At 38.6% G+C, this 24,210-nt stretch overlaps 2 protein-coding genes across 3 annotated transcripts; one reads left to right on the plus strand and one right to left on the minus strand.

The window, feature by feature from the left end:
• Nucleotides 1-10,874: 10,874 nt before the first annotated feature.
• On the plus strand, nt 10,875-14,737 carry crhbp (corticotropin releasing hormone binding protein). The gene is made up of 7 exons (XM_086302591.1): nt 10,875-10,989; nt 11,076-11,169; nt 11,579-11,736; nt 12,198-12,408; nt 13,014-13,159; nt 13,705-13,822; nt 13,909-14,737. The coding sequence occupies exons 1-7, from the start codon at nt 10,900-10,902 to the stop codon at nt 14,061-14,063; spliced, it is 972 nt and encodes a 323-aa protein (XP_086158717.1). The 5' UTR covers nt 10,875-10,899; the 3' UTR covers nt 14,064-14,737.
• Nucleotides 14,738-20,959: 6,222 nt separating this feature from the next.
• Nucleotides 20,960-23,743, minus strand: s100z (S100 calcium binding protein Z). Of its 2 annotated transcripts, XM_086302593.1 has the most exons (3): nt 23,712-23,743; nt 23,433-23,608; nt 20,960-21,957 (listed from the first exon to the last, which is right to left on the minus strand). In XM_086302593.1, the coding sequence occupies exons 2-3, from the start codon at nt 23,571-23,573 to the stop codon at nt 21,802-21,804; spliced, it is 297 nt and encodes a 98-aa protein (XP_086158719.1). In that variant the 5' UTR covers nt 23,574-23,608; nt 23,712-23,743; the 3' UTR covers nt 20,960-21,801. The 2 variants fall into 2 exon arrangements, with proteins under 2 accessions (XP_086158719.1, XP_086158718.1); XM_086302592.1 differs by lacking the exon at nt 23,712-23,743 and having other exon boundaries at nt 23,433-23,648.
• Between the last annotated feature and the right edge of the window lie 467 nt (nt 23,744-24,210).

Here is a 24,210-nt window from a genome sequence, read left to right on the forward strand (position 1 = left end):
GCAACATACGTTCTGTGTCAATGTTTTTGGACAGAGTGATGGATGGATAGATGGATGGATGGATGGAACCGATACTAAGTCCGTCTTTTATGTAAATTCGATGGACATCACCTACGCTTAGTGACCCCTGCTACTCAGCAAAAAGTCTTACTGCCAAACGAAAACCTACAGAATCCCTCAGATGGCCAGAATCTTCTCAGATTAATTAGCTCATCAAAAGACTTTTTCCACACATGGCTTAAAAGTGACAGAAGATATATTGCTCGAATGCTAGAACGATAACAATTTGTGTGCTTCGTGCAAAGTGTATTTGCGATTGAAAATATATGTTCTTTGCAAATTATGTGCATGTAGAATTTCTACCATAGAAACGGCCACAGTATATTTACAATAATGAAAAACACTTTGCCTTTGTTAGCAGTTAGGTCCCAGCTACCAGGTGAGATGCATATAGCATTTGACATTTATTACTATTTACAATAATAAACAAAGGATAAAAGCTTGTTTATTACACTCCATTTAAAAAAATGGTGTGTGCCTGTTCAATATGCATAGCAAGAAAAAGATTTAATTTGTTTGCATTTTAGCCTCTATGTTTTTACTTAAGCGTAATACAGCCGACTAGCAACAGCTTGACCACAGCTCTGCCTCACAAGAGAGTAAAGACACAGTAAACTCAGCTCCTTTACTGTTTGAAAGGCACTTAGATTAAACTTTTATTTGGTCAACATGATGATAAGCTTTTATAGACTGATGTCTATCATCTCTGTCAGGAGAAATTAAAATCTCACCGAATAAAACTTAACTTGCATATCTCTATGATGCTCTTTTAAAAAGGCAAAGTTTCTGGTTTCTTCATGAAGTTTGGATGGTAGTCCAAATGTCTTTAATGACATTTGCCATATAACTAATTCCATTACATAACATTTAACTAATAGTCCATTGACAATCTGTAGTTTGAGCCAACATAGTTGTTTTGTATGGATAACTTTAAAAGCCAAACCATGCTGCTTACAGACTACTTCAAATCACTGAGAAGAATTTAGGAAAAAAACCCAAATGCACAAAACATCTTCTTGAATCTCTTGCAGTAGGAATATCTTATACAGTTACCCATCACTTTATTAGGTAAGCCTGTTCAACTTCAAAGCAACATTAACATAAATATCTAATCAACCAATCCCAAGGCAGTGAACCAATCCTCTTGGGCATCATCAAAGATGATATGAGTGACTTTGAAGGTGGCATTGTTGTTGGTATCAAGCAGGCTGGTCTGAGTATTTCAGAAAACAAAGTATTCCCTCTCATTATTATTAAAATAATATTGTTTATATCAATATATTACTATATTTGCTTTTTAAATAATAACCTTGAACAGTGGGGGGACAGGTATGCAATTACTTTTACAAATGCTATATTGCAAAAACATACATAAAAATTCGATTTGCCTTAAGGGTGTGTGAAAATACGGTAATACATTTTCCAGTTTCTTTAAACATAGTCTTATCTTGGAGAAACAAACATGTTGTTTTGAGTGTGGATTACACCGGCATTAGAATGGATTGACCTTTTCAACAGCCAGAGGCACCTGCAGACCTCAGGGACTGAGCCCAGACAGGTGGGAGACAAGTATTCTGTGTCCTTGACTCTTAATGAGAATGCAACTTGAAACTTTTCACTGCAGTATTGCACTTTACACAAATAATGTGTGAATATGCCTTTTCAGACCCGGAAAATAAGCAAACATTCTTTACAAATGCAATTTGTTTTTCTGTTAAATCATATTAATTAACTATGGTATGAGTTTCTCTTGGATGAAAAATTTTAGGATGACATTTTAAGACACTGCGTGGTGTTTTGTGTTTGGCTCGAGTTTTCTCACCCTAAAAAACAAGTCAGACTACAGTGCTGAAAGCCCCCAGGGCTTGTTATGACTACATAACATGAGGCAGGCGTAGTGAATGAACTCTGGGTGAGAAGTGAATGGTGTGGAAAACATTGAAGGTTGTTACATGAATCAGTGTTTTTTTGGTATAAACTTCCCATTAACCAACTGTGCTGTGAGACAATCATCCTCTGTCTCAGCCTGTGTTAATCTAGTTTCTGTTGTGTTTGACATTCTCTACATTATTATTTGAGTTAAGAGTAAGCTACACTGTTAGTTTAACTATATATTTGTGCTTAATCTACTAAAAAGTACAAACAGTTTTTGCATACATTCAAACAGTCCAGAGTAAGAATGATCTGACTTTTTCATTCATTTTCTTCAGTCCTTATCCAACTTATCCAAAGCTGACACTAAGAAAGCGACAGGGTACATCCTGGACAAGCCACAAGTCTGTTGCAGGGCTAGCACCATGCCTCAACAGCACTATCTGTATAGTGCTGTTGAGGCATGGTGCTAGCCATGCCTCAACAGCATAAAGGAATGGAGATGGTTAGCAACAACACTCAGGTAGGTTGTGGTGTGTAAGGAAGAGGACTCCCTTACTGCATTTATTTATATTGTATTGTCTGTATAGCACTTTAGAGCACACCTTTCACTTTATTAAAAGCACCTTATCAAGCACTTTATGTAGCATTGCACTTTAAGCATGGATTTGCACACAAGAAGTTTAAATATTTATTGACTATTTATTGGGAATTTTAAAATCAGTTGGTGGCCTTGTTTCAGATCCTGCACAGCTGCTCCTCATCAAGGAATGTGGTGGTTGTCTGTCAGGAGAGAAGAATGGTGATTGAGATTGTGATTAAGGTTTACCAATAAGGAAAACTAAGGCAAATGTGTGTGTGAAATCTAGGGATAAAAGTGGTGCAAATAAGTGTTTGTAAGTTAATGATTACTCACCTTTCTTGCCTGTGTCCTCTTCAAGGTGTTTGGGCAAATGTTTCCCCGGGGGTCCAAACACCATTTAAAGGTTCCGGGAGAGACCATGGTGGTGAATCTTTTTGTGCTTGGGTTTCTGGGTTTTTATAATATTGGGTTTTGTGTAACATTAAAGTGTGAAATATTTATTAATATGTAAATGTGAAGATGTATTTATGTATTTATTTATTCTTATTGATATATTGTATACTGTGGTGGAAGGTTGGGATTTAAGAATTTACCTGAGAGTGGAATAATGGTTAAGTCTGTGACAGCTGAACATATTTAAGGCTGCCAGTTGTCATTAGGGGATTTTTGTGCTGTGAAGAAGCTCGACAAGTTAATTGTTTTAAGGAGAGCCATATAGCAAATAAATACTTTGTTCCACTACACTTGCCTTGGTCTGTCTCACTGTGTTTCCAGCCGCTAAGGGCTGCCCTGTTACAAGTGGTGTCAGGAGTGTGTCACTCATGCCACAGTGAGAAGATGATGACAAGAGGTGGAAGAAAGCCAGGCCAAGAGGAGCAGCCTGATGAAGGAGTTGGAGCTTCATCTGAGCTAGAGGCCATGGCAGCAACAAGCCCTGAGGACAAATTGGAGGAGTTAACAGGGTTGGTGAAATCTCTTATGCGGTCTCAAGCAGCCAGAGACCAAAAGTGGGAGAAGGATTTGTCACGTCAGGAGCAAAGGTGGAAAGGCATGCAGCATCAATTTCAGCAAATCCAGCTACAAGTTAACGCTGTAACTGATAAGCCTGACCCACCAGAGGCGCCAGCGCCCCCTACAACATCTGAAGAACAAGAACTTGGATTCAATGGTGAAGACATTCCAGTGGCCAGTGGGTCCAGGTCTTTAATTGAACCAAAACTTTTTCCTCTGTCACCAGAAGATGACATTGAACATTTTCTGACTACGTTTGAAAGAATGGCAAACGTGTGTCGATGGCCCAGAGATGAGTGGGCTATTCGTCTGGTTCCCCTGTTGACAGGTAGAGCCCGCACAGCCTACATTCTTATGGATTTAACAGACTCTGAGAATTATGATAAGGTGAAAGAGGCAATTCTGGCAAAATATGAGATCACTGCTGACACCTACAGACGCCGCTTCAGATCTCTGAAAGTTGAGCCAGGTGAGACGCCACGTGAACTTTATGTAAGATTGAAAGACCTGTTTTCAAGATGGATTAAACCTGAAAAATCAACTGTAGAAGAAATATCTGAGCAGATAATTCTGGAGCAGTTTTTGAGAATGGTTAATCCAGAGCTGGAGATTTGGATACGTGAGCATGACCCGAAGACTGCAAAGGAAGCAGCTAGCCTCGCAGAGGTTTTCACTTCAGCCAGAAAAGGAAGCAAGAGCACCTACTTCAGCCGGGAGACCCACTACGCCCAACCAAGTAAGTCCATTGGGGGTGAACAGGGTTCTGGTCAAGTTCAGGCTAGAAATCTTTCTAGTTCTAGGCAGCTCCCTTCCCATAGACCTCACAATGTGAAGAAATCCTTTAAGTCTTCAGTTCAGGATATTAAATGTTATCACTGTCATAACTTTGGCCATACACAACAATTTTGCCCTGCACTTAAGTCAAAACCATCTCTTTTATGTGCAGTTCCAAGACCAGCCACAGAGCCAGTAGGAAAGAAAGCTTGTACTGTCCCTGTTTTAATTAATGGGCGTAAAGAGGAAGCTTTGCTTGACTCTGGGTGCTTCCAAACTCTTGTACACTCTAGCATAATTTCAGGAGAAAAGCTAAGTGGGGTTGGGGCTACAATAAGTTGTGTGCATGGAGACGAACACAGGTACCCCACTGCTGAGGTTTACTTGACAGTAGGAGGTCAAACCTACTTGTTAGTGGTAGCTGTTGTTCCCAGTTTGCCATATTCAGTGATACTTGGTAATGACATCCCCACTCTTTTTGATCTAATACACCAGTCAGATTATGACCCTCAAGTGAGTGCTGAGAAAGACATTCAAGGCTTAGGTGATGAATCTGGAAGCTCACTTCCTCTAGATATGACAGTTGAACCATTTAAACCCTGTCATGTAGTCACAAGAGCACAAAGTGCAAAGGAAAGGATGCAAGAATTGCCCTTTTTTGAGGAGTCTCTCGAAACGGAGCCAGGGAAGATTAGGAAGTCTAGGGCTCAGAAAAGAAGAGAAAAGTTCAAAGGCTCAGGGGAAAAAGGTACAGCATTGTTCCCTAAGCCAAATAACCAACTTGAGTTTGATGTTCCCTCAGATTTAGGTGCACTCCAAAGAAGCGACCCTACTCTAAAACCCTGGTTTGAGAAGGTAACAGAGGTAGAGGGGGCTAGTCAAGGTCAGGTAAGCTGTCTTGCAGACACTGTTTACTTGATTAAAGGAGGCATCTTGTACCAGAGAAAGGGGAAGTGCGAAGCTGTGGCACTCCCACAACAGTTCAGAGACAAAGTTATGGATTTGGGTCATTCAATTCCATGGGCAGGTCATATGGCTTTTCACAAAACACTGAATAGGATCAGCAGCCGTTTTGTTTGGCCAGGGATATATGTCCAGGTTTCTGAGTTTTGCCGTTCCTGTGAAAAATGTCAGTTGACCTCAGGCAAAGGAGTAGCACGAGCCCAGTTGCAACCACTGCCAATTATTGAAACACCGTTTGAGAGGCTAGGCATGGATATCGTGGGCCCTTTAGAGAGGAGCTCCACCGGTCATCGCTACATATTAGTCATATGTGACTATGCAACACAGTTTCCTGAGGCCTTCCCACTCAGATCAATTAAAGCTCGTCACATTGCTAATTGTCTTCTGCAGCTTTTCTCTAGGGTAGGCATACCAAGAGAAATTCTGACGGATTGTGGAACGAACTTTCTATCCAAGTTGTTGCAGCAGGTTTATAAGTTGTTAGGGATAAAGGGACTTAAGACCACCCCTTATCACCCCCAAACGGACGGGCTAGTGGAGAGATACAACCAGACTCTCAAAAGTATGCTGCGCAAGTTTGTCTCTGACACAGGTGCTGACTGGGATCAATGGCTGCCATACCTTCTGTTCGCCTACCGGGAGGTCCCGCAGGTTTCCACTGGCTTCTCGCCTTTTGAACTTTTATACGGTCGCCAAGTGAGAGGCCCCCTGGATCTGCTTAAGGACTGCTGGGAGGAATCCAAAGCAGAGGGCGAAAACATCGCAGCCTACGTCATCACCATGAGAGAGAGGTTGGAGAAAATGGCATCATTGATGCAAGACAACATGAAAGCTCCACAAAAACATCAAAAGACTTGGTATGATCAGAAGGCCAGGGATAGGGTCTTCCTTCCAGGTCAGAAAGTACTGTTATTGCTTCCCACCAGCGATAACAAGTTGCTGACAAAATGGCATGGACCATACGAGATCGTCAGACAAGTGAGTAAAGTCACTTATGAGCTGAATATGCCAGAAAGAGTTAAAAAATATCAGACATTTCATGTGAACTTGTTGAAGGAATTCCACAGCCGACAAGAGCCGGTCTATCAGTTACTGGTGCGTTCGGTTAAGGATGAGGAGGTGACTGAGAAGTTCTTTCCAACTAACATTCAAGTTTGTGCTTCAGTTGACCTCTCTCATTTGTCTCCTACTGAGCAGGCTGATATAAAACCACTTGTGGACCCACAGCTCTTTCGAGAAACACCAGGCTTCACATCACTGGTTCAGCACAAGATACGGGTGAAGGAGGATGCACCCGTTCGACAAAAGAGTTACAGAATTCCTGAACGGTTGGTGCCAGTGCTACAGAAAGAAATAAAACTGATGTTGGACCTGGGAATCATTGAGGTGTCAAGCAGTGAGTGGTGCAGCCTGATTGTTTTGGTACCAAAGAAAGATGACACCCTGAGATTCTGTATTGATTTCAGATATTTGAATGCATTATCCAAGTTTGATCCCTACCCAATGCCCAGGGTGGATGACCTGCTGGAGAGAGTTGGATCAGCAACGTACATTACAACACTTGATTTGTGTAAAGGATACTGGCAAGTGGCTTTGGCACCAGAAGCGAGAGAGCTGACAGCCTTCAAAACTCCTTTTGGTATGTACCAATTTAAAGTCATGCTATTTGGGCTTCAAGGTGCACCAGCGACATTCCAGCGATTAATGGACCATGTACTGAGAGATGTGTCAGCATTCTCTGCAGCATATCTGGATGACGTGGTGGTGTACAGCCAGTCCTGGGAAGAGCATGTCATTCACCTACAGAAGGTGCTACACTCCATCAGAATGGCTGGACTGACTATCAATCCCAAGAAGTGCTCCATAGCCAAGAGAGAAGTGGAGTACTTGGGCTGTGTAGTTGGCTCTGGGAAGATAAAGCCGCAGGTTGGAAAGATTGAAGCAATTCAGTCCTTCCCAGTTCCGACAACTAAAAGGAAGGTGAGAGGTTTTCTGGGTCTAGTAGGCTGGTACCGGAAATTCATACCTTCTTTTGCGGAGCGATCCACTGTACTTAATAACCTCACAAAAGGCTCAGCCCCTAACAAAGTGCGTTGGACGGAAGACTGTGAGCGAGCATTCAGAGACCTCAAGGAAGCAGTTTCCACACATCCAGTTCTACACAGTCCAGACTTCAACAAGCCATTCATCTTGCAAACTGATGCTTCGGGGGTTGGCCTTGGTGCTGTCCTTCAGCAAGAGGTGGATGGTGAAAGAAGGCCTGTGGTGTTTCTGAGTCGGAAACTACTCGACAGGGAGACGAGGTACTCGACGGTGGAGAAAGAGTGCTTGGCCATGAAATGGGCTATTGAGGCCTTGAGGTATTATCTTCTGGGACGTCACTTCACTCTGGAGACTGATCATCGTGCCCTCCAGTGGTTGAACCGCATGAGGGATGCGAATGCCCGCATTGCAGGATGGTACCTGTCTCTGCAGCCTTATGACTTTACGGTCCAGTATAGGCCAGGGAAGTCAAATGTGGTTGCTGATTGTTTATCTAGGATGACAGAGGACTGAAGCACTTCGTGCTTAAGAGAGGGAGGAGGAAATGTAAGGAAGAGGACTCCCTTACTGCATTTATTTATATTGTATTGTCTGTATAGCACTTTAGAGCACACCTTTCACTTTATTAAAAGCACCTTATCAAGCACTTTATGTAGCATTGCACTTTAAGCATGGATTTGCACACAAGAAGTTTAAATATTTATTGACTATTTATTGGGAATTTTAAAATCAGTTGGTGGCCTTGTTTCAGATCCTGCACAGCTGCTCCTCATCAAGGAATGTGGTGGTTGTCTGTCAGGAGAGAAGAATGGTGATTGAGATTGTGATTAAGGTTTACCAATAAGGAAAACTAAGGCAAATGTGTGTGTGAAATCTAGGGATAAAAGTGTTGCAAATAAGTGTTTGTAAGTTAATGATTACTCACCTTTCTTGCCTGTGTCCTCTTCAAGGTGTTTGGGCAAATGTTTCCCTGGGGGTCCAAACACCATTTAAAGGTTCCGGGAGAGACCATGGTGGTGAATCTTTTTGTGCTTGGGTTTCTGGGTTTTTATAATATTGGGTTTTGTGTAACATTAAAGTGTGAAATATTTATTAATATGTAAATGTGAAGATGTATTTATGTATTTATTTATTCTTATTGATATATTGTATACTGTGGTGGAAGGTTGGGATTTAAGAATTTACCTGAGAGTGGAATAATGGTTAAGTCTGTGACAGCTGAACATATTTAAGGCTGCCAGTTGTCATTAGGGGATTTTTGTGCTGTGAAGAAGCTCGACAAGTTAATTGTTTTAAGGAGAGCCATATAGCAAATAAATACTTTGTTCCACTACACTTGCCTTGGTCTGTCTCACTGTGTTTCCAGCCGCTAAGGGCTGCCCTGTTACATGGTGTCTCAACATTGCTCAGGTGGTATTAAGGGGTCCAGAATATGCAAAAAAAAAAATCCCTTACACAATTGTACCACTGCCAGCAGTGTGATACAAAGCATGTCACAGTAAAAATCTAGACTCATCAGACCAGCTAATCCAATCTTTTTTTGTGCATTCAGAGATGCTCTTGTGCATATTCTGGTTGTAACAAGTGGCTATTTTAGTTATGCTTTGATTATACTCCATTGCAGAAGCAGACATGGAAACCTGAGAGTTGAGTAATCATTCTTATTATGCTTCTTAGATGTCCACCACCTGGATGCATCAGTAGTTGGTGCATTTTAATGTAAATTCTGCGCAGACAAGTGTGAATGGTCACAAAAAGCAAGCAAGTACATGGATGCCCACATTGAAGGTTCTAGAATATCTTTTACCTTGACAAGACCAAGGCCATGGTTGACTACAACTGGTAGTTTCTCTTTGCCAGGGAAAAAAGGATTTGTTTTAGAGTGCTTATTGTTTTAAACAGTGCCAAGAAAAATGAATTTCAGTGAAGGTCTAAGAAGAATTGTAGATTTATACAAACTGGGAAGGTCTCTTGGAGTCATTTCTAACCAACTGCAGATTCCAAGATCATCAGTTTAAGAACCGCAAGTTCAAGTTATTTGCATTTATGATGGTGTCGACCAAGAAAGAAGGCCCTGCTCCAGGACTGACACTTTCAAACCTATGAACACTGTACAAATGTCAAGCATGGTGTTGGTAGTATTATGCCACCATGGGGTTGTTTTGCTGCTTCATGGTACAGTTACATTACCTCCAGGAAAATGACCAATTTAAATGACTTCCATCCATCCATATTCTAATGCTTGTCCGGGTGTTTTGATAGCATAATCATTTCTTGTTTGCTCCCAAATAAAATTTCAATTAGAATTTATTGACATAGGTCTTAGAAATTGTAAAAGGAAAAAGAATATTCAGTGTGTCATATTATTTTCATAAAAGATAACTGCCATCATTAATATTTTGTCCCACGAAGAAACAGTGCTTTAATTTGTCACTTACAGATGTAACTTCTGATTCATCAATGAAAGTATCCATAAAGCAGAAAGGGGAAATAGGTCATGTTCAGTTAAGCTCAAGTAAGGAATGTGTATTTTGATTAACAACACCATTTAAGAAGTCATGCTTTTAAAATTTTTATATTTCCTATAATGAATGGGCAATGCCTAACATTTCCAAACATGCATCTAAAGTCATTTAGCCCTGGGGCAGACTGACAGAAGCGAGGCTGCCATATTGCGTCATCGGCCCCTCTGGCCAACACCAGTAGGGTAAAGTGTCTTGCCCAAGGACACAACGACCAGGACAGAGAGCCCGGGGATCGAACCGGCGACCTTCCGGTTACAGATACACGTCCTAACCCCCTGAGCCACGGTCGCCCCAAGTCATGGACATCAAGTCATGGACCACATCAAGTCATGGACCATGGATTGGCCTCTGAAGAACCCAGACTATAGCAATATTGAGAACTGAAGAAAAGGTAACCAACATTCAGACAAGAGCTTTGAATGTCCTCTGAGAATCCTGGAGGACTTTTTTTTTTAGCTAATTCTGAAGACTATTTGAAGAAACTGCAAGAAAGCATGAAAGGTGGTCATAACAACGATGCACAACTATGTTTTTGTCTTATATAGTTCATGTTCATGTGTGTTTTCACATTTCTCAATAGATCATTGCACCTGTGTTCAATAATCCTATACAATATTTTAAAAGGTGTGGCTCAATACTTTTGCACAGTACTGAAAGGATTTAATATCCTTTTTGTTACACAGTGTAAAAGGCCCTTGTGCATGCATCACTCGTTTCACTTTTGATTTAGAACAAAGAGAAGAGGGCAAACATGTTCAATGTGAGTTGTTTAATGATCGGTATGAGTCTGGGAGGGCTGCAGCAGCTACCTGAGTCGCTTTGAGGGAAGATGAGTGGGAAGGGAAGATCAGCTTTTCCCTTTCTGTCTTTGTTTTTTCATCCATTCGTCCCTTGCTCTCGTCACAGCTACGCAATTGGCTGCTTAAGGAGTGGATCGTATGGGAGGGGAGGGCGTCCACGGTGGGCGAACATGTCACTTGGTCCTTACAGTATTTGCTCCTATAAAAAGCAGCGCTTGTCGCGGAGGAGCTCAGACTTTCTCCGCTCAGGTGAGCCTTGCAGACAGAGATGCGCGTTATGGAGCGCACTTTCCGGGAGCAGCTCTTCTTTCTGGTGTTGTGCTTGTCCGTCCTCAAGGGAGACTCCAGGTATATTGAGGTAAGTGTCCGGACAGATACAGAAACTTCTTAGAAGATTCAAAGGTACAAACGAGACGCGCCAAACTTCTCTCCCACTCTCTGTAGAACAACGAAATCACAAAAGATGAATTATATTCATTTTTCAACTCGGAACTCAAGAGAGAAATGCCCGAAGAGTTGATGTATCGCCGACCTTTACGTAAGTCACGTGACATCTATCTATAATATTTTAAATAAACATATAATTGATGGTTTATGCTGGTTTTCCTTGTTTTTGTTTTTTAATTTTTGCAACTTATGCGTTTGAAGAACAGATAAAAGGGGAGGTAGCGTTTTTGTATACTTTTGGTAAATTAGACTTGTTTTCTGTCTCTTAATTTTGGTTTTACCAAAATTGCTCTCGATAAACACCTAAGTATAATCAATAGGCTAAAAGAGCTGGAATGTAGAGAATGAATGAAAACGCAGCAGAAAAAGATATTTATATTAAAAAAGGATAATAAATATAATAAATAGTAATTAGAGTAGATCAATGTGTTTTCATTTATTTATAATTTTTCATATTTGGTTGGCAAAGTTTTCACATTCTTTCCTGGAATGCCTTTCAGGTTGTCTGGACATGGTTGCAGTGGAGGGCCAGTTCACCTTCACAGCAGAGCGCCCTCAGCTCAGCTGTGCCGCTTTCTTCATGGCAGAGCCCAATGAAGTGATCAGTGTGGATTATGACAGCGTTGACATTGACTGCACGGGAGGAGACTTCATCACTGTAAGCTAACAGCGCTTCTCGTGAAACACCTTCCCCCTCCTCTTATATTGAGCAAAATATCACAAGATGGGTAGATGCATCTGGTCACGTTGAGCTTGAAGGGCTTAAAACGTTATTTTATTGCATAATTTTTGTATAATTACAGGAAATGACATAGACTTTTTTGTGCTTTTGTGATAAAGCTTTTGCTCTGTGTTTCCATGTCACCAAATACTGGGGTCTGTTATCTTGGTTCCTAATTAGACAAAATGCTCTTTAAACATAAAGTAATTGGGCACAAACCTGCTTCCTTTAGATGAGCTACCTGAAAATCACTTCCCTATTGTTTGCATACTGGTTAAGTTTCGGCCTAAAGAGTTTAATATTCTTTCTCATCATTAGTAAAACCATCAAGAAATAATTTGCGATTAAATATAAAATTCTACTTAAAGCTTCTGTCTTTTAATATATATCCCATCAAGGTGTTCGACGGCTGGGTGATGAAAGGGGAAAAGTTTCCCAGCACCCACGATCACCCACTGCCTTTGTTCGAGCGCTATGTGGATTACTGCGACTCTGGATCGCTGAGGAAAAGTGTGCGCTCTTCTCAGAACGTGGCCATGGTCTTCTTCCGCGTTCACAGTGCCGGCAGCAGCTTCACCCTGACAGTCAGGAAACACACCAACCCCTTTCGTATGTAGACGGTCATTTTCAGAAGTAAACTCTAAAATTCCCTGCATGCACATAAACATAACCATTTGAGCTTTCAGCCCATTTACACTGCAATTAATGTGTAATTCAGTGGTGATACTGGCAGCCTGACATGGTGCTTTAGTCATCACTTGCACCATTAGTAGACAGTTTGCCACCACTGTGTTCCTGGATGAGGACCAAGGACAGGCTGCAAATGCTCTCCCACAGTAACATGAAAGGAAAGGGCAACTTAGATGATGAACCTGCTTTTTAAGTGTTTTTGAGATTGACCTCAGTGAAGGCATTAAAGTTTTCTTCATTTTCTTTGAAACTACCTGATCTTTACTAATTAGATATAATAATAATAGTGAAATAGTGCTTTGAAAAATGCTTGTGTAACAGACCACAAGCATAGAATTATTTTTGACCTTTTGACATTTGTCATTCAATGCAACAAATTGAAGAGGTACTTTAACACCATGTATATATGAATCATGCATGTACAACCCCAGCCTTTAGGTTATGTGTACATTCCTATGCTTCTATCTGAACATCCATCAAAGTGATCATATTTGCAACATCCACCCTTGTCTATTGTTTTGCAGCCTGCAATGTCATGTCACAGTCACCAGAGGGCAGTTACACAATGGCGATCCCACAGCAGCACAGAAACTGCAGCTTCTCCATCATATATCCAGTAGAGATCAGCATCTCAGAGTTCAGCCTGGGCCACTACAACCACCTCCCCAAGGTAAAGAAAGTCACTAAACACCCTTGAATATTGCCGCAGTGCTTTTAATTCATCTTCAGTGTTACAGGGTTTCTCAGTTTATATAGCAACTGAAACCTTAAGTAAAAAGTGATTTTTGCATTGAGAATATTAGTGATTTTAAGTGACCAGACCCCTAAAATTATAACAAATTCAGATCTCATACTAAGGTATAAGGTATATAAGGAATAAGATTCAAATCAGTTATGGAGTGATTTAAATGAGAGTCACAACAAGGTGTAGCTCCAAGAGATGAAATGGCACCAGCCTGTGCTTTCTCTTAGCTCTAAACAGAATAACATCAGCATAAAAAAAGGTAAAAAGCTTTTAAAGTGTGCTTGGTAGGACATTTTCTTTTTTTACAAACTTAAAATAATTTATCTTAGGATATTTTTTTATTAAAAAACACATATTATCATAATATATGTTGTCCTTAAAAATTCACTATATGTACCTTTATTTTGCACAATAAGTATTTAGTATTTGTTAGTTAGTATTTGTATCACACTCTATGTTGATTTCCATAGAGATCCATGCCCGGATGTGCAGAATCAGGAGACTTTGTACAGCTGCTGGGGGGAAACGGCATTGATACATCAAAGCTGCTTCCCATTACTGACCTCTGCATCGCTTTCACTGGACCAAGTAAGTGCACACCATCTCTCTGCCTCCTCTTCTCTTTAAATAAAACACCAGTCAAGACTTAAGATTTCCTTTTGCTCTACCTGCAGCTCACATGAAGATTGGCTGTGATAACACTGTGGTGAGGATGGTGTCCAGCGGGAAGTTTGTCAACCGCGTGTCTTTCAGCTACAGGCTATTAGACAGCCAGGAGCTACAGACGATCAAACTCAACAACGTGGAAGATTTCTGTTTCAATAACTGATCCTAACAGGATCTTATGTGACAAATGTAGCATTTGACTGCAAATGTTTTTAAAATGGCTTTAAGTGAAAGTAACAGTCAGTCCCTCTGATTAGATAAAATGTCTGAGGACATTGAAATAAAAGTGTATGAAAAATAAAAGATAAGTGTCATAGGACTATTATGATATTACACACTCGACTTTACATTTATTAAAATAGATTTTTCTTTTAAATTTCATTCATCTTATTGTAAATACATTTAATTAAGTGTCCTTTTGTGTTTGGTGGAACCACACTTGTTTTTATATGCTGTGAGCGCCCTGTGTGCATTTATCAGAATTAGACTTATAATGTTGTTTTGGGAGTTTGTCATCAACATTCTTGATAAGGAATGGTGCTAAAATGAATGTCACCTTCTGTTTGTGTGAGTACTGGTGATGTGCTGAATCATGGACATGGAGGGTGAACGTAAAGTGAGGGAGTATGCCATCGCCATTATGAGGGGATTTGATTAAAAAAAAGACCAAAAATGTTTTTTGTAATAAAATGATATTGCATGACAAAGCACTCAACCGGGGTTTTCTTATTATAAAAAAAAAAGAAAGAAAAAAATGGACTCTCTTTTAATTCATTCATAAAAAAGCAGTCAGATCTCAGGTTTTAAGATATTACCTTTATTTGACCTTTTGACCTCTACTTTGACCTTGGATTTGATCTCCTAGTACCAGAAAAATTTTTAAGCATATTAAAATATCCCAAAGATAATATAAGCTATTAACGTGGGTCAGATCTATCTATCTATCTATCTATCTATCTATCTATCTATCTATCTATCTATCTATCTATCTATCTATCTATCTATCTATCTATCTATCTATCTATATCTATATCTATATCTATATATCTATATCTATATCTATATCTATATATATATATCTATATCTATATATATATATATATATATCTATATATATATATATATCTATATATATCTATATATATATCTATATATATATATATATCTATATATATCTATATATATATCTATATATATCTATATATATATCTATATATATATCTATATATATCTATATATATATCTATATATATATCTATATATATATCTATATATATATATATATATATATATATCTGACCCATGTTAAAGTAATGGACTGAACATACACACACCCACTAGCACTTTATATAGCCTCTGTAGAAATTAGCCACATATTTAACTTATCTTAACTGCACTACTGTATAATTCTGTATAAACAATCATTCTGTACAATATGATAATTATAATTCTACAACTGTTTATAACTTGCATATTTCTGTATAGTTTCATATTTATATCCTCTTCATAGACTGTACATAGCTTGTATACCCACTACAGCCTGTACATACTTATAGTTATAGCATATTCATAACATACTTTCATACCGTGTACATTGTAACATACCCATAATAGACACATTTTTGTACCTTCATACCTATAACAGACCCATTTCTGTAATATATCTATATCATGGCTAAAGCACTTCTGGATGGATGCAAACTGTATTTCGTTGCCTTGTACTTGTGACATGTGCAATGACAATAAAGTTGAATTCTATTCTATCCTATTCTATTCTATTCTAGTTTACATCGACTGGTTATTTTGCTAAATGCTTCCTAAATCTTTTTTTTTTTTTTTTTTTAACTCATGTTCACCCTCTAGCATGCTTAAATAATCCAGTTTTTGGCTCCATGCTAACATTTGGTGCTTTTAATCTATATACACAACATAGAAATATTCATGGTAAATGTAGATTGCCAAAAAACTAAAACAGAGGTGGAGTAGGGTCTGCAAATCTTAATAAAATGTGTCTGTCATCTCTGTCACAACTACAGTTATGAATGAGTTATTTGCAAAGATATAAGAAGAAACATGGATTCACTGTTGAAAGTAATTACGTGTCACCAGTTAAATGCAGGAGATTTAGGGCATATCAGGTGAAGTCAGACATTGTGGGCTCCTGTCTTAGCAAACCCATGTCTGCAAAACCATCATGTGTTCAGTGGAGTACGTGTTTCTTCATCATTACCTCATATGTGGAATGATGTCACTGCCTTTGATGACTGTCCTGGGTACATAACGAACTCTTGTTGTCACTACAGAGAAAACAGCAGGCAGTATCTCTAAAATATTAATGCCTGAATCACACAAACCAATGGGGCGACCTGTGATTAAAGGCCTGAAGGTGTATTATCATTGAGAGACATGTGCAGGCACAAGCTGGTGATGAACGACTGCCCAAGACTTTATAGCCAACAACTGTAGGTCTGTATGCGTGTGTGTATGTGTGACAGTGTCCTGAAGCCACATTGGTGGTCTTTATCTTTTTTGAATAGTGTGGACAAAGTTGGATACAAAACATATGTGCCGCTGCTGCTATTGACGCTAAATAATAACCTTGTATTTATATTTTGTGAATATCAATGAAGAAAACTGTCACCTGTGCAACAGTGTGCTTCACAAAGGTGTTGTTCTTAATAGTTTGTGGATACAAAAGCAATGAGTGGCAAGACCATTAGGATCTCAGATGCTTTACAGCAGAAAATCCTTTTTGTTAAAGCCTATGTGTTACATGTTTTTCTAATTGCACGAGTGTACATTACACCGACTGTACCATCATTCTCAATTATGTTTATATGTTTAAAAATGTGTTCGGTTGCACTGTGTTACTAAATCAAGCAGCTTCCTATGTATTCTCTCTGTGCTCAGTGATGTAGTTAATGAACAAGCCAGATGACGCATTTACTCCATGACACAAAGAATCTAAGACATTATTGGCTTTTTCCTGTCCTGTGCGTACAGTATGATAGACGTTGAATCGTCAACCAAAGCTTTGCAGCAGCCACATCACATTCTTTGTATAAAGCCGTAGTTTAGTTCAAATGTTCCTCACGTGTGTATTTTGGACTCACAGCTTGCTTTTGATGCTGTCAGTTATACCGAACTACTCTGTTATTCTACAGAAAATTATGTTTGACATTTGAATCTGGCCTTTCTCAGCGAAGATGATTAATTATTTGTCGATCACTCAACAGGAGATTAGAGCAGATACAGGCACTCAATATTTTGAGTGCAGTGCATCTCAAAATATCACAGTTGCATAATCACGACGCCACTTTTCAGCAATATTTTTTGCTTTTATAATATCCTGTATTGCATTAAATCTTTACAAGAAATTCAAGACTTTTGTACCCTATACATACACACATTTAGGTTACACACATTGTGGATCTTGAACCACAATGTCACATGATGAGGTACTAAAAGTGTTTCTTACATTTCCATACAGGTTTGAAATTGAACATTATACATTTAACAGACCCACAATTCCTGTTATAGATGAACAATTTATGGAAACATGAGCACTGTCTTGAAGTCCAGAGTACTTCTCCTGGTCGTGTAGTTTCTTTAAACCACAGTAATATTGGAGTTCAGGAAGTGTCCTCTTATTTAACAAATGACCCCAAATACATTGTAGCTCAGTGACACAGAACATGCTCAGTTTCTTGCCAAAGGTCACTACTTACTGAAAGCCGTAAAGTAATAAGACAGGCAGGTGCCAGCAGTCGTCTTTGGTCACATATCAAATCCTATTTAAAAATGATCTTTGATATTAAATATCCTTTATACTGAAAATCATATTTGCTGATCTTCACTGACAAAACTCCAAAGAGTCCATACGTCTGTTTTGACAAATAACATTAATGATTAATTGATGTCCTTAATTAATCATTAATGACCTTACTGTAATTAGAAAGGCCTCCTGGGAAGTTTAGCTCAAACCCAGATTTCGTCTTGAAGCAGCTTCAGTTTAAAATCTCGGCATCAGTTTAGTAAATTCTTGAGTAGAACAATTTTCAGTGAAGAACTGCACCAGTAAGTGATACAAAGGCTGGACTATCAATGAGAGACAGATCAGGCCATACATGTTCCAGCAGGGGCAGCAGGAAAGTGTTTTTTCTCTTGTCCTCTTGTCATCCTCTGATGAGCACACCACTTTCCCAGATAAGGCAATCTGTTGTAGAAAGTCTGCCCCCCTTATTTGTTACTAAGCAACACCAATATGTGTTTAAAATAAATATTAATTTGTTCTTTACAAAAACAAAAACAAAAAAACCCCTGTCATTTTCATTTTCTGGCTGAGTCACAGGGGAGGCTGACCAAGCAAACATGACCAGACTTCATAAATGAAGCTAACTATACCATTTTAATCAAAATACATTATCATCATACATTAAGTACAAGGTTAGTACACAAAGACAACATGCTTTATTCCCCTAAATACAATCTAATAATCTGTTAGGCTGCTTACCCCTCATGTGTGGTGTCGTTTCCACAACTGAGTTCTCATTTTCTTGATTCACCTAGTTATATGAGAACCAAAAAACCAAATACAAAAAACAAGCATCTAGTCCTTTTTATAAATCGGTGGTAGTGGGAAATAAAACTTCATGAATTTTTAACAGAAAACAACTTGGACCTTCTTTATATTTACAAAAAAAAGAAAAGAAAAGAAAAGAGCCACAGTTTGCAGGTGAGTCAGAAGTGGATGGGAATACACAAACCACACGCTTGTGTATTCCCACTGATATTCCCAAGCCCTAACCCTAACCCAGACAGTGTCTGATGTAATACCCTGTGCCAAACCACATATTTTATTGTTAACCTCAAAGAAAATCTATTGAATAATGTTGCCTTGACATTTTCTTAGACTTTGAATTTAGTTTGTGTGATATATAAATAAAACGTTGCTACTAATAGCACACAGTCAGTATTGGAAAATAAAAAGAAATCTCTAATAGGGGATTTTATATTATATTTAAATTATCTTCTCTTATTAGTTTATGTCTTATTATTACAATATTTCTTTACAGATGTAAACAACAAATGATTTCAAATTTAAATGCTCTCTTCACAAAGTTTTAAATGCTTATCAGAAAATTAAGAAACCAAAAGCATTACACACACACTCACAAACACAGCTCACTCCTAATGAGGAGTTCTGGCACGAACGGTGACGCACAGAGTGACGAAAAGGGGGAGCGGACAGCATGTGGGAGATAAGGGCTCGAGGCATATTTTAAAGACGTCACAGGTAGCAGCTACATTTGGATGGCTGACACTTGGAGTGAGGAGAAACTGTCCCAAAAAGCTACAACTGTGCTCAACTCAGTCAATTGAAATCACAATTTTTGTGCCATATTTGGTAAAACTGAAAATACTAATCTGAGGCACATTTCCTGGATTGATTTCCTGATGCAGTTTTATCTAGAGTTTTATAAACAACAACAAAATGTGTTCAGGGAATGAGTCTTGTACTTTGCCAAGTGCTAGAGATCAATAATACTAATAATATTTCATCAGTTGTCTCTTATGTCCTCTTTAATATCCCGTTATCTCTCTTTGAAGTGTCAAAAACACTCTTCTTTTTTTTAAACAATTGTTTAATATTTAATATTATTTGTTTTCTCCATCCTCTTACATTATATTAGGTATAGATTAAATTATGCTTTTTGGAATTATAGTTTTTTTTTTAACAAATAAGAAAATTACTACATTATATAAAATTTCTGCTTTAAAAATCTCTCTCTAGTAATGTCTTTGTGCTAGAAAGATGCAATTGTGCTTTAGGTGCAACCACTTTTATGTTAACAATTTCTTAGCTGCCCCATATAATTTGGATGCATTTCCCCCCACAATAGCTGAATGAATACACTGACACAGGACATGAAGATCTGATCACGGCTGATGACTCAAACTTTGTGTGATGGGTAGGGTTTTTTTTTTTTTTGCTCTGCTAGAAGCCAGTTCCTGAACATGACGCTCACAGGAAATAAAGAGACAATCACATGAACATTCGGAAGAGGTTTGTGAAAGTGGAGGGCAATCACACGAGTGAGAATATAAATATCCACATTTCAAAATTATCAAATGACACTTAGAATTGATTGCAACCTTTTAAAAATTGAACAAAATGCACAATTATGGCATGGCATCTTCCCATGGGGTGATTATCCTGCTCGATTACAGCCAATCACAGACAAATTGCATTGTCGTGGTGAGGGTTTGTGCAAGCACCATCTGCTCACATAAAAGCATCAGACTTGCCTCTGGATTTTGTTTCAGTAATTTTGTCCACGTCACAGCTGAGAATATCACTGCAAATGAACTGTCTAGTTTGGTATTTTGGGAAATGGGCTGAGAGCAAGAGAAAAAGAGAGAGAGAAAGGGAGGAAAACCCTTAGAAAATACAGCTTCAGTGTACACTTTTGTCCTTCCCAAGGTGAGAAAAATCTGCATTTCTGCTTGAGGGGATGTTGTATCTGTGTGTTTGGCTGATCCAGCTGGACCCAACTTGGGATCACCATGCGTCATAAAGACATAGTACACAGTCATTTCCCAAAAGGGAAACTCAGTTTTATGCTCATCTAAACTCATTTGCTTTACCTGATTCAGTTTGTATGCATATTATATATAACTGCACTGCAATAAACTGCACTCCATCTGTGTAGTCTTCCTATATGTCCTTAACGGGCCTGAACAGCTCTTTCAATTCAAAATTGGATAGAAATCGAAACAAATTAATCCAGTTGTGCCACAATAAAGAGCTAATAACCCCACAGCTGTGTATTGTGAGCCTTTGGAGAGGTGTGGGTTCCTTGCAACCTTTAAAATTGTATATTAAGTATTTAACTTGAACAGCTATCATTAAATGCCTGATGCTTTTCACATATTTTAATTAAATCAATTACCTGTTTTCTTATGATACAGTTTTTGGTACAATGTTGCATTTACTATAATAGTAATTTTATACTGTAACAATTTACTGTTTTACTGGAGTTTGAATGCACTGTAAGCTTTACAGGATAATACAGTCGTGCAAGACAGTGGATCAGCATAAAATAAGTCACACAGGATAGATTTACATTTATTAAGTGCATTTACTTTTAACATGATGTCTTCAAGAATCTTTAGTAGGTTTCATTTGTGGCCATATAAGAAATTATTGAAAGACAACGCTGAAGTCAAATCTTGTTCAAAAGTGCACAAAATACCACACATGGCATATAGCAGTGAGACATTTATTCCTTTTACAGGGGAATGCTTGGCTAAATCACTGTGGGCCTGCGTATTTTTCCACGACTCTAATTTTGTGCCAGGAAAAGGTAATTCCCCTTAGGGAATGGAGGCTAAGAGTAAATGCGAAACTGTTCATTGCATCCTTAACATATTAAATGAACATATGACCTTTAAAACTTCCAGACATCTGTTGGAACAAAATCTTGTAAGGATTTAGGAAAGGTTTTTAGATGACCACATTATCATTTTTAAGGAAAATACCTCTGAATTAATCAACAGTAAGTTATTCTATTCTTTCTTTTGCAGACTAAACTAAAAGAAAACCAATTACACATTTATGCACAAAGGTTTGGATGAAACACTTCCATACACAAAAAAATCAACAATAACAACACCATGGAGGGCTTAAGGAAAGGGTTTTTCTAGTTATATTTATAACAAAAATAATAAAATAATTTGTAAAAGACAAGGTCGATGTGAGATCAAGTGATTGTTTAACAGCTCCAGTCTGTACATTGTTACATTTACATCCACAAATGACAATCCTATGCTCTGGGAAAACTACGACACAATTCAGCTACAGCTTAAAATGTGGATGGACATTGGGTTTTTTTGGACACCTATTTCTTTTTCTTCTGTTGCTCTTGGAAGAAGTCGTTGCAGGCAACAGTCAGAGCTGCCACCAACACAACAAACTCATTGAAATCCACCTCGTTGTCCTTGTTAGAGTCCAGGTCATTCATGATTTTCTCCACCAGCATGGGATCTTTCTGAGACTGAAAACAAAACACAAACAGATAGTGATTCAACAAATATGCAACTGGAATGATTATGTCTTTGTGACTCTTGTAATGCCTTGTAATGATTTTTCCATAAAACAAACTTGTTACCAATATTATCAACTTCTTAGCCAAATACCTTCAACGCTTCTAAGCTTCCGGTAATAATGCATAAAATGTGACTGTTACTGGTGGTTGATATTGACTCAAGGCAAAGCCCCATGTCCGGTGGTGAGCAGAGTGATGCTGCCACTAAATGACCCGTGAGCCTCAGCTAATCAAATGCGACATTTATTACTTTGCTCATTTCCTCCATGACTGGGAAACAAGACGTTTTTTTATTCGTCCTCTAACCTCCAAGGCACCAGTGATCTTTCTGTTGTGGCACTAAAGTCAGCATTTCTCAGAAGGTTAAAATTAAAATCCACACTGGGGGTTAATTTAAATTAGAAAAAATATCACCACAGCAGTTTTGCATTTTCTAATGTAGTTTCAATTTAAATTTGGTCTGAAAAGCTCAAAGCTACGTTAAAATACAAAGTCACCTTGAGTGAGTCGACAGTAGACATAAACATGAAAAATGCAAGACTACCATTTTATCAGTAAATAAATCTAACAATCTTAATCAAGAGCACACTTAATTTGAATTTTGCATTACTTTTTTAAAATTCTTTCAATTCTATCAAGACAGAACATGTAGTAGTAAGTACTGTATCATGCTTTGGTTGTCAAGTGTCAAAGTTTCCTGTTGGCAGAAACTCAGGGTGAACGCCACTGTGTCTATTCTCAGAGGTGACTACAGCCCACAGGGATGTGATGACATCACAAGGGTGTCTATATTTGGAGGTGATATGGGTCACTGATGATGATGATGATGTGTGAGCACCTGAGGCCTCCCACCCACATGAAGGGGGACGGACAGTAACAAGAAAGATATCTGAAGGCATCAGGTTTTAGACCTTGGCTGTTTTGTTGATGCTGTGGTCTCAATCATTTGAAATTGCAGGCTTGTACGCGCTGCTATCACACAGACTCAGGGGCAGGGATTTATCTCAAATGACCTTATCTATCTCTCTCCCCGCATCATTTATTTGCCATGGTGGTCATGCGAGAGCCACAAGCAGTTACACTTTGACAGCAAGAAAGCAATCAATGAAAAAACAATTTCCTCCAACAAGGTCAGGATGTTACATCATTTGAACACATCACTCTTAAGATTGACTTTTAAGTGAATAAGACTTCAAAGTGTTCAAGATCCATAAGCAAATTAATGCAATTACTATTGGTCATTATAGTTCAGTTAATGAAATGCATAGTCATACGTCAGTACACCAGCATGTTCCCATTAATTTAAATCCATACAGGGATTGTGCTTCCTGTTGAAAATTCTGCATGACATCAAATCTTTGTCTAAATGCCGAACAGATAAAACAAACAACAAAATAATCATTGCATTTAAACATCAGCCTTACCGTGAGGAAGTCAGTGAGCTCACTGTTCAAGAGTTCCTTCAGCTCACCCTTGTTGAGCTTGTATTTATCTCCATCATGTCCCGAGTAATTGTAGAAAACTGTCATCAGTGCATCCATTGCACTCTCAAGCTGGCTTGGCATTTTGCTGGAGAGATTAAAGGTGCGCTTGCAGTTTCCTGAAAAATAATGTAAAACAAATAATACAAAAATACACATGCACACACACACATATGAAAAAGCATTACAACAACTATTAGCTCATAACAGTGGTGTTCCTACCTGGTTAGAGTCCTGCAAAAATGAGATCACAGACTCTTCTGAATGGCTTGTTTATCAGGAAGTCAGAGGATGCAACGTGGGATAATTAATTCCACAGGTGAGACCCCCATGGCAACAGTTCTTTCCAGGTTTTAATCAGTGTAGCTAAGTGAAAAACAAACCATGTATCATGGGTATTCATCAAATCCTGAGCCAGACGTGAGCCTTGACGCATGTGTAACTTAATATATCCCTGAAGTGAGTTCAGTACTGTGCAATATACTTCATTAGAGATAGAATAGGTTAAAACTTGCCTACCTGCTCTGATGTGTTACTCATAAAAGGGCAGCATGGAGATACTACTTAGAGCAGGTGCTTTCTGATCATAACAATGACAAATGAACACGAAGCATCTCATGGCTTTTATGCCTATCCTTTAAATATTCATTCATTCCTTTTATTTATGCATTTGCATTTTCTAAGGCATTAGGCATGGGCCTTTCAGCTGGATTAGCTATGA

The sequence above is a fragment of the Aulonocara sp. 'chitande type north' Nkhata Bay genome, linkage group LG7 (genome assembly GCF_057382095.1).
Source record: "Aulonocara sp. 'chitande type north' Nkhata Bay isolate Kocher_YH1m ecotype deep benthic linkage group LG7, A_spYH_male_GT1.1, whole genome shotgun sequence".
In the NCBI taxonomy this organism is placed as follows: domain Eukaryota; kingdom Metazoa; phylum Chordata; class Actinopteri; order Cichliformes; family Cichlidae; genus Aulonocara; species Aulonocara sp. 'chitande type north' Nkhata Bay.

What these genes read in the sequence shown, in the direction of transcription:
- s100z (XM_086302592.1), bottom strand. Translation starts at nt 23,648, where the DNA reads ATGTGTATTTTTGTATTATTTGTTTTACATTATTTTTCAGGAAACTGC. An exon ending in AGCTCACTGACTTCCTCACG is followed by an intron (nt 21,958 to 23,432) that starts GTAAGGCTGATG and finishes TTTTGTTTTCAG; the next exon opens with TCTCAGAAAGATCCCATGCT.
- crhbp (XM_086302591.1), top strand. Translation starts at nt 10,900, where the DNA reads ATGCGCGTTATGGAGCGCACTTTCCGGGAGCAGCTCTTCTTTCTGGTG. An exon ending in GAGACTCCAGGTATATTGAG is followed by an intron (nt 10,990 to 11,075) that starts GTAAGTGTCCGG and finishes CACTCTCTGTAG; the next exon opens with AACAACGAAATCACAAAAGA. An exon ending in GATGTATCGCCGACCTTTAC is followed by an intron (nt 11,170 to 11,578) that starts GTAAGTCACGTG and finishes AATGCCTTTCAG; the next exon opens with GTTGTCTGGACATGGTTGCA.